General features: G+C 47.3%; 1 protein-coding gene across 1 annotated transcript; it reads right to left on the bottom strand.

Moving 5' to 3' along the window:
* Positions 1-4,791: 4,791 nt before the first annotated feature.
* GFER (growth factor, augmenter of liver regeneration) lies at positions 4,792-10,619 on the bottom strand. The gene is made up of 3 exons (XM_054992330.1): positions 10,443-10,619; positions 8,381-8,589; positions 4,792-6,719 (listed from the first exon to the last, which is right to left on the bottom strand). Exons 1-3 carry the CDS (start codon positions 10,611-10,613, stop codon positions 6,557-6,559), a joined length of 543 nt encoding a protein of 180 aa, XP_054848305.1. The 5' UTR covers positions 10,614-10,619; the 3' UTR covers positions 4,792-6,556.

The following is a 10,619-nucleotide window of genomic DNA, read 5'->3' as shown; positions in this document are numbered from 1 at the left end:
GGCGGCTCCTTCCCGCACACGCAGGGGCGAGCGGGGAGCTGGCCGCGGCCGCCTGCCCGGGCTGCTGCGGCTGCTCCCTCCGCGGGCGGCCGCGTCTTGCGCGCAGCCTTGCCCTGCCTTCGCCGCCGCCTCCCTCTCGCTGCCGCCGCCGCCGCGGCTCCCAAGCTACCCCGCCGCCCGGGCGGGCGCCCCCCTCTCCTCCCCGCGCTGGGCTGCGCCGTGGCTTGGGCGAGCCCGGCGAGCGGAGGGAACCATGTGGGAGAGGGGGGGGGCGGCGCTGCACGGCACTGCACTGCACTGCGCCGCGCCGGCTGGGCAAGCGCGCCCTCCCTTTGGCCGCCGCCTCTCCCCAGGGCCCTCGGGCGGCTCCCGAAGCCTCCTTGCCCCGGGCGCCAAGCCCTGCGCTTCTGCCCGGGGGCTGCTCTTCTGGCCGGCCTTCCCTCTCCCGGGCCGGGAGCAATTCCAGCGCGCCCAAAAGAGACGCGGGCACGGCCCATTCTTGGGGTTCCTCCCTCTGGCATCGGGGCCGGCTCTGGTGCAGCCTGAGCGCTCAGAGCGCCTGGCCAAAGCAAAAGGCGCCGCAGCTGTGGGGAAGGGCGAGCCGCTTGTGTGACCCCCCCCCCCCCCCGCCCTTGCCACAACGGCGGCCACTCGCTGAAGCTTGAAAGGGGGTTCGACAACAGCCTGCAGAGGGGAGCGCAGCCGGCAGCTTTTAGCCGGGAGGGCTGTGGAAGTTGCCGGGTCCGACAAGCAGCAGGGGAGGCGTCTACACCTTTGGGGGAAACCTGGCGTCAAATCAGATCCTGGGCTTCATGGACCGCTGGCCTGGGAGGGCAGCCCAGTTCAGGAGAGACGCTGAGCTTGTATCTCCCCAGGACTATGCTCCCATCAAGCCGTCTCTATATAAAATGGGCTTCCGCCTGTGGGCGAAAGGTCGATTCTTCACACACCCTGGCTGGCCCCTTTGGGTGTGGTGGTAGGTTTTCACCTGCGGGGAAACATAGGGGGAAAGAGATGAAATCCCTGACCTGCTGTCTAAAGAGGTACCATCCAGGCCACCATCGCAGGGCTTTGCCACCTCAGGTTGCCTCTGATGTAAACACTGTAAGGGACTTCAGGCAAACTGCTCCCAGCCCTCATCTGGAATATGGTGATCATGCTGGTCTGCCTCACAGGGTTGTTGTAATATGTGACACACTTTGAAATGTTCTAAAGTGCAACATGAGCACCAAGTATTGGTATCCTCACTGCATGAAACAGCAAAATCCTGAGGGTATAGAATGGGCCGTACCACCACAAGTAGGAGGGAATACCATTTCTGTATGCCTCCCCCATATAAAAAACATACTGCATGTAAATAAAAACTGGCCCATCAGAGAGAGAGATATTCTAGTCCAGCTTATCCTCTACTGCATTAATACTCTATCAGTACAGAGTTGTTTCCCTGGGAAACTTTTAAAAATATGATCTCATCCACCTGCAGTGGTACAGTCCACTCTACAACTTCTTCCAGCCTGGTTCACATGTGCAGGAGAAAGTGGCGGCAGAGCCCTGAAGTCGTAGAAGGAACCTCAGACGATAGGCAGTGGATCCTAGCTTTGAATATGCTTTTGCATTAAAAACACACACAGACACCCTGCAAATAGAAAGCTGAAACACCAGGGAGAAAGACGGGGGTGATCTGTTTTGCAAATGAATGCCCCCTTGTTTTCAGACTGCAGGGGTGTATCCTTGCTTCCCACTTTCCCATCATGATGCTGGTTTTGATTTGTGTTCCATAGATACAGGTGCCATGACAACTATGACATCATCTCTCTGCTCAGGACTAAGAAGCAAAGCTAAGAAGCTTTCACCCAGGACGACGGGGATCCAGGTCCTTTCGGGACTTGGCTCCATCCTCAGCTTGGTTCCCTCCCACTGGGCCACGCTTTATTTTGCGCTTTTGTGACAAAAACAGCCTTGGCATCCCACATACACACACAACCCACAAATGTCACATATTCGAGAACTGATGTGCAACACACATCTCTGTGGGGAGAAAAAATGCTTTTTAAAATTAGATGTGGCTCATCTAGATTGCTCTGGGTGTGTATGTCTGTGCGCACGCGCGCCAGTTCCTCCTCCTCCTATGTGTGAATTGGGGATAATGGAGAGAGTTGGAAAATGTCACTTTCAAGGTTCATTATGATGCCTTTCATTTCTCCCCTTCTCAATTACAGGTGAGTCATCATCCCTCTGCATCTCTTTCTAACTTGCAGTGAAAAAGATGGGATGGAGGGTTCCCTCCCCCCCTGATCATTCAGAGGTGCAACAGCCCTCTAAAGCAGAAGTGGCCTAGGAGCTGAGTCCAGATCCTAAAGCAAATTTGACTGTCCCCTCAAATGGTAGTAAATCTTTAAAGGTATAGTCATTTGTTTTGCCAGTTTATTAAAGACTGCAGATGTAGTTGATAATCTAAACCCAAGTCATGGTTTTAAAAAACCCTTACTATTCAATTCATCAAGGAGCAGAAAGGAGGAGATCCCCTCTCAAGAAACACATTTCTTCCTCAGCTCCACCCAGTCACTAACTTCACACTGTCAGAATGCATGAACTCCGTACCTCTGAAGACCAGGTTGTTGTGGGCCTCCTTTTCTCGAGAATTTAGAGGCTGGCCATACCTGCTCCAAAAGAATACTTGGGAACAGGCCTCAGTTACATTGTAGAAGAAAAGACAAAATGAAACAAGTTTCAGGGGACCAGGAGAAAGAGAGCATCAAGCTGAAACAACCTGGTGAAGGAAAAGCTACATCTTCACCCGTTGGGGCCCTCAACAACTGAACCGCATCTCCAGTTAGCCCCGGAGGGCAGCCTTCTCCAGGATAGCCAGTTCCTCAGCAGTAAATTCACAGGCGCTCTCTCTGTGTAGGTTCACTGCCCTGGAACAGCCTACCAAAGTGCCACGGAGGGCACCTTCACTTGATGCACTCAGGAAGTTGTGTAAAATGATTTCATTCTGGAAGGCATTTGAGGGAAGCTGTTTTGGCGGATGTGTGCGTGTTGTATTTAGCTTGTTGCTAGATGCTTATGTCTCTGGGTCCTTGCAGGCTTTTGGTACTTTGTTAGCTGCCTGGAATCTGAGGAGCTAAAGTATAGCATCAATATTTTAAATATACGCACCAGTCTTTTATTCATAGGGTTGCCATAGGTTGGAAGCGACTTGACGGCACACAACACACACACACACACACACACCCCAGATTAATTTGAACAGATTGTTGATTGAAGAAAGAATCCTACAATCTACAAAGAGTCTGCCTGATGGTTTTCACTGGATTCATTTATACAAAAGGATGCTGGGAAAACTGACAGTTGTCGATACAACAGATTGATTGGAAACACACCATAGGGTTGTTACAGCAGAGGGTGGCTAGAGGATGTGCACCTTCTGCAAGTGTACAGAAGTGGTGGAATTTAGCCAACTGGATGTACTGGACAAAAGAGCCTGCACTCCCTTTACAAAAAGCCACAAAAACAGCCATATGGACCAGTTTACAAATAGTAACAGGTTTATTGTAATCCCAGATATGATGCCCTTTTATCTCTAGAGAATGCTGCCATCTGAAAAGACCCTCTCTTTTCAGAGGAGCAGAACCTGACTGCCTGGAAGGAGAGAAATCTCTGGGCAGCCCCAAACACCCAACCACAAAATGCCTCCCTCCTAACCTCTGCATTCTGGGAAATGACGGACCAGAGGAACAATCTTCTCGGACTCTGCAAGCGGGACCTGCCTGAGAAGGTTCAAGAACACAACCTGCTTCCTGTCCTTCGTGCTGCTGGAAATAGTCCAGCACCAAAAAGAAGCTGCAGACCAAGACTGCAGTAAGGCGGGTGGGTGGGAACAGTCTCTCACAGACCAAGAGTAAAAACAGAGCTTGCAGCAAGAGCTCCTGAAGGTCATGTCGCTACCAGAGGTCTTCAAGCACAGCGTCTGGGCATGCTCAATCACCTGATTTCCTGCACGGAGCAGGGGGTTGGACTAGATGGCCTCTAAGATGGCTTCCAGCTGTAAGATTCTTGATGGTATTCAGGCCTTTCCAACTCAGAGCTGTTGTTTTCCAGACATTTAGCAGCCAAGGATGGTTCCAGCTGACTGCCCAGGCCACCTGCTTACCAAGGCTGCAGCACTCACACTAGCTGCTTGGCAATGTTTCGGTGGAGAAAGAGTCATGCTGGTTGGCTCTCCCCCACCACACTACCATCTTACTTGAGCTCCAGCCTGCTGCCTGTGCTGGGTGTTAGAATGAATGTCCTCAGGAAAACACTGGCGCATGTAAGTGCAACACATGAACAGCTAAGCATCGGTCATGCCTGTGCATGCAAGCCAGAGACTGGGTCTCACTGCTTTATTTGAAGAGGCATGCATGCATACATCGAGAAAAAGTGGCTCTGCATAGCGGAAATGTTTATGAGTTCCTAGTTCCATAGTAACTCAGGAGCTCAGCCAGTAGTCAGAGAGGTCTCATTTTCATAAAGGGAGGCCGGAGCTCTTACAGCCAAAGCAGCAGGAGTTGTACACGCTGCCGGCTGCTTTGTTTTTGCCCCTGTCACCTCACTTGGGGCGCAAACTGAGATCGCTCCTTTTCCCAGTAAACCTGTGTTAATTTAATGTCTTAATATTTCTACACACTAAAATACTATGCAAAATGGATGTGGGGATGGATTTGTTATCCGTCTCCCCCCCTCCCACCCCCGGCTACAGAGGCCTATAACCCTATCAAGTTCGTTTGCTTTTTTTAAAAAAGAGGAAAGTAAATGAAATGTTTAACTTTATTGTTTGGTTACCAGAGAGGAAATAAATACACTTTCAGACACGCTTCACATCTGACATCTCATCAGCTGCAATTGAACAAACCCCACCATTGCCAATAAAATGAAACACCTTAAAAATAATCACACAGAACAGTTCAAAACCATTGGTTTTCATTTTGTACCCTGCTTTAGGTGGCTTTAGCAAGAGCCATACAGGACTATCCCATCCTTGCCTGAAGGCGCTGCATGCCTCTTTGAAATTTAAATAATTGCACCCAATCCTTTCGTATTAGTGCTGTTAAAACAGCTCATGAAATGAATAAATCAAAAGATGCTCTAGAGACCAAATGTACAGGAAAAGGGGCAAATAATTCTAGTGGGGGAACAAAGACTCCCCAGCCAGGATCAGGGGCTCAGTTCTAATACCCAGAAAAAGAAACTTTGTATTTCTGGGGGTTACAAATCTAACAGCCAGAACAGCTAGACTTTCACCTCTTTTAAATAACTTGGGAAAGAAATGTCTCGTATAACTTAATTTATGGTTTTCAAATCATCACCCCTTACAGACATGTTGCTTGAAACCAAGGTTAACCCCACACTTACGCCCCTGCTGTACTGATGCAGCACAACCTACTAGTATTAGGAGGGACATGCCGCTGCCTCGCGTTTCCTCACTGGTGTGCGGTCCAAGATCTCTCTCAGTCCCCAGCTCTTCAAATGGATCTACGGGATGGGTGTAGCTCCCTCCTGCCACTATCCGGCTACATCAAAGAGTTTGCACAAGACACGGTAGGAGCACAATTACCTTCTATTAGAACCACTTAGCACACAGATTCTTGGCGCACAGAGGTCTGCTAGCTCCAGAATTAATATAATCTTCATGAATCCCCCCCCCCTCCCATTTCAACACACTACATGAGCTTTCATATTAATAACCTCCTTGTGCTTATTTCATGCTTCAATTAGGATTTGCTCCTCTTGCCTAGTCTGGCTGGAGAGAGAGAAATGCAAAGGATAACATCTGAACAGTTGAAATTAGAGACCTGATCACAGACTTAAATGATTTTATGTTCCTTTCTCTCAGTATTTCAGCAAGCAAGAAGATGACTGAAACCCCACAATCCTATATATTTTGGTGTCAGCACACTAAGTAACCCATTGGGGGGAAAAAACCCGGAACTTTTCCTTCTCAGAGAGAAAAATAACCCTGCAGAAGTATTGGAAGAACTAGTTCCAGAGTGGTTTGATTACTGCTGCAGAATCTCCAAGAGCTTCATTTTAAAAAATATTTTAATTACAAAGATGAGGGAAAGAAATTAGTATGAAGAAGGATCTGCTGATCCTACATGGAAAAGGGGAAGGAAGGCACCTAGGCCTTTGAAAGGATTATTCAGGACAGAGAAAGGGGCTGGAGAAAGGCTAAGCCCTCCCCTCCCCCATCGAGCAATTGCCTAGATTTTTACCGCAGCTCCAGATGGCAACTGAAAAAGATACAGAGTTGGAAGACACTTCGAATACAAGCAGGAAGTCGCAGCCAGTGGATGCAAACTTCCTATAAAATTGCAGGTACTGCAGGGATTCCCCAAAGGAGAGACATACCTTATAGACTCTGCTCCCTGCCTTTAGCACATAAACTCCCATTCAAAAAGCATACATGGATGGATGCCTTGGCAACCATCCCTACCAGGACTGATTTTGTTCTTCATCTGCGTTGGTCTTCCTTTTTTTAATTAAAGAGGGTCCCATTTTATTTCCAGCAGGGTATCTAATCGCAGGAGCCATCTTTCCAGCCGTCTCGCCAGCGCTCATCTACGAAGGAGCAGTCAAATTCAGGCTTCCCCAGCTTCTTATTCACTTCATTGTGAAGCCGGCAAAACCACTGGGTCAGGTTTTGCCTGCTGGTGGCATCAGGCTGATTTCGCTGTATTCTGCACACAGGGGAAAACCAAAGAGCCGGAGGATGTTTCTTTCAATAGGTATTTCCAACCAGCTGTATCCCTGGACATCTTTCAGCAATGGTTGTTGTGGGTTTTCCGGGCTGTGTAGCCAGACGTTTTGCCAGCAACTGTGGCTGGCATCTTCAGAGGTGTAGCACCAAAAGACAGGGATCTCTCAGTGTCCTCTGAAGATGCCAACCACAGCTGCTGGCGAAACGTCAGGAACTACAATGCCAAGACCACGGCTATACAGCCCAGAAAATCCACAACAACCATCGTTCTCCGGCCGTGAAAGCCTTCGACAATAATCTTTTAGCAAGCTGGAAACTAGTTTAGAGATCTGTAACACACACACACACTCTTGGAATGTGTCTGCACATTCATGGAATGTGTGTGAACGTTGAGAGAGAGCATGTGCAAGCTTAACGCTTAATGGCATATATTTTGTGTTACCAGTGCACTATTAAGTATACAGTTTGCACCATCAATCACAGGCAGACGTACCCAGCAAGCAGACATGGATGGATTTCCCACATCAAGCTGGAAACCAAGCAGCGATATTTTACCCTGTGCTTATTCCCATATTCTGCAGACAAACCATAGCTCAAACCCTAAAGTTCTCTCTCACTGGTGGTAGGCAAGTCATCTGGTGTAGACACCAGCACCTTCTCCAAAACAACTGTATGTGAGTGTGCATAAGCACTCTTTTTTTTTTTTGGATCCACAATGCAACAGAAAGTGTTCTGGTGCAGCACCAACTTAAACAGGGACTTTGCACTCATGCTTATTGGGGCTACTGCTGGCAAACTAGGTTTGACTGCCACTATGATTTTTAAAAAAGAAAGAGCCTAGATTATGTTGTGGGGCTGATTTTTTAAAAAATTTTTTTATTATTTTGTCTCAACTCCTCCATTTTATCCTCACAACAACCCTGTGAGGCAGGCTAGGCTGAGTGTGTGTGTGACTGGTCCAAGCTCACCCAACAAACTTTGATGTCTGTGGGGATTTGAACATGGGTGTCCCAAATCCTATTCCACCATTCTAACCATAACACCACAATTATCCCAAACTACATTTAATTGGAACACTTATTAAAGTAAACATTACTTGTAGAAGCAAGGCAAGCAAGCTGTTCAAGAAAATAATTCAGACACATTTAGCTGATTCAGTTTTGTTCCATGTAACAATTTCCTTTGCTATACACCAAGTTGCTGTCTGGTGCAATTCTGCTCCCTAGTGGATATGACAGGCAATACATCTGCACGGTCCTTTTGATTAGTAACACAAGAAGGTGGGGGAGGAAGGGGACAGGTTTAAAATGGCAGAAGTATTAAAAATAAGAGATGTGGATAGCTTGCATGATCTAGATTGCTGTTTGAATCCCAAATCTGCCATAGAAGCGTGCTGGTTGACCCTAGGCCAGTCGCACACTCTTAACTAACCTATGTTACAGAGTTGTTGCAAGAATAAAATGGATGAGTAGAGGGGAACAATATAAGTTGCTTTGTCTTCCCCTTGGGGAGGAAGACAGCATAAATGAAGTTAATAATAATAATAAGCACACTGTTACTAAATAAATTATCTGGCTGCGGAATTTCAAGATGACTGGTAGTGTAGTGAAAACAGTATATGCTCAAGAAAACCAAACTCACCTATCTCTCACATCTTCTGCACACTCCTCACAAGGGAAAACCTTGGAAAATAAGTGGATGAATTGCACCATTTCTTGCTGCTGAATTTTACTAGGCCGGTCAGGGTAATATGCAGCCATTGTGTGAAGAAAAGCCCACGAGTTTCTCCCCAGTTCTTCTCTGTCTAGAGGGCAATCAAGACGTGGCTCCTTCTCTTCAGCTCCTGTTTCCTAAGTTGGGAAAACATTATGCTTAAGCAACCAGCTAGAGAGAGTAAGGAAACAGCAAAATACAATAAATGGCTACAGCAAGTTCATAATTCATTGAAATCAAGAAGAGTTCACACTCAAGACCCTGTTCAGTTTATCCATGCTTCTCCCCTTTCAGAATGACCACCGTGAACTACCCACCTAAATCTTCATGCCACCTGGATATACAAAGTGTTAAGGGATTTTTAAGAAAAGGATTTTGCCCATATACTTTAATTTCTATAAAAGCATGAATTTCTAAGTTGGTCCTGCCTGACACAATTCTCAAAAGAATTCCTCCTTCATTTTTATTACACTGTACTATATTGTTCTATGACATTATGTAATAATAATAACATTCAATTTATATACCACCCTTCAGGATGACAACACCCACTCAGAGTGGTTTACAAAGTATGCCATTATTATCCCCATAACAAAACACCCTGTGAGGTGGGTGGGGCTGAGAGAGCTAGAAGCTGTGACTGGCCCAAGGTCACCCAGCTGGCTTCAAGTGGAGAAGTGGGGAATCAAACTCGGTTCTCCAGGTTAGAGTCCCGCACTCTTGATCACTACACCAAACTGTTTCCCTTGTAAACAATGGAAGGTCATTGACAAACGGAGTGTTTGGGTAACTTGGATAGAGCAGGCTCCAGAAAGAAACTCTGAAGGCGTAGTCTTCCCTCTCAGCCTTGAATGTAGCCCTCTAGTTGATAACAAGAGGAGCCAAACAATTAGCACTTCTCACTTTTTTGACCTGTTACTTTTCATGACTGACCTATCATTCTTCTAAATTGATTATAAACTTTCAAAATTCCATTGCTTTCAATTGGTTTGCCTTCATAAATTATTCTACTACTGTAAACAATATTGCTTTCCTTTCCATGTCCATGGGAAGGTATAAATGTGAGTGAGAACTCTGTTGGGCATGCAGCTTTGTTAAGAGTATGCATCAAGTTTATTTTAAGTATATCTCTCAATAAACATTTCTTTCTGTAATTACCAATTCTTGTTTGCCTTGATAAATTATAGTCATAATGTCAGCAGGGAAATAATTAAGAGTCCAGTAGCATCTTTAAGACTAACCAACTTTACTGTAGCATAAGCTTTCGAGAACCACAGTTCTCTTTGTCAGATGCATGACGAAGATGTATGATGTTAGCAGGGGACTCCAAAATTGAGACTTAAGGAAATTTTCCCCTTACACAAAGCATGCTGGAGCCACAGCAAACCCCAAATATGGTATCAACACACCAGCTGTGTTGAAAAATTCTTAAAGCTGCCAACACTATTTGTGAGAGGACAATTTTCAGTCAAGGGGATATAGGAAGAGCCCCCATCTCTTTCTATGGCACCCTCTCCCTTAGTTCCTAAGGCACTTAAAAACTTCACTGTGGCATCAGTCATTGATTGTGATTGCCTCTTTGTGATTCTTACTAGAAGTATTAAGCTTAGGCGAGGAGTAGAAGTTAGCTTTGTGTTGCAATGTCAACCAAAGTCAACCCATGTATATTTACACACTACAACACTTGTGCTAACAGCTTTTAAAAAGTGACAAGCAACCAAGAAAAGTTTAGGAACAGGTTTTGTGATAGCAAAAATCAGAACGTGGGGGCTGAAAATCAAGTCACAGAAAAAGCGTCAAGGCCTGTTATAAGGGCGTTGTAAGCTTGACACGAAGAAGAGGCGACCTGGGCAGTCTGCGCCCTAGAGTACAGGCGGGAGGCACACAGGGCAGGGCCGCCGAGCGGCAGGCAAGCGGAGTATTGTGCCCGCCTTCCCGAGGACGGAGCCCAGGCTTCCCTTCCTCCTCCCCACCCACCCACCCCCCTCACCGAGGCGGCCTGCTTCTTCTGGTCGCGCATCCAGCTCTTGAAATCCGTGCAGGCCCGGCAAGGCGGCTTCTTCCTCCTGGGGGGCTGCGCCTCCGCCGCCTCGCCAGAGCCCGCGAGCGGGAAGGGGAAGGCGGGCGCCGGCCGGGCCTGGCTCGCGCTGGGCGCCGCCATCTTGGT

The sequence above is a fragment of the Eublepharis macularius genome, chromosome 12 (genome assembly GCF_028583425.1).
Source record: "Eublepharis macularius isolate TG4126 chromosome 12, MPM_Emac_v1.0, whole genome shotgun sequence".
Taxonomy (NCBI): Eukaryota; Metazoa; Chordata; class Lepidosauria; order Squamata; family Eublepharidae; genus Eublepharis; species Eublepharis macularius.
This window is presented reverse-complemented; position numbering and strand designations above follow the sequence as displayed.

Excerpts from the sequence above, each read along its gene's own strand:
- GFER (XM_054992330.1), bottom strand. The coding sequence starts at position 10,613 with ATGGCGGCGCCCAGCGCGAGCCAGGCCCGGCCGGCGCCCGCCTTCCCC. Across the intron at positions 8,590-10,442 it reads AGAAGAAGCAGGCCGCCTCG|GAAACAGGAGCTGAAGAGAA; the intron begins GTGAGGGGGGTG and ends TTCCCAACTTAG. Across the intron at positions 6,720-8,380 it reads GCAGAAGATGTGAGAGATAG|AATACAGCGAAATCAGCCTG; the intron begins GTGAGTTTGGTT and ends CCCTGTGTGCAG.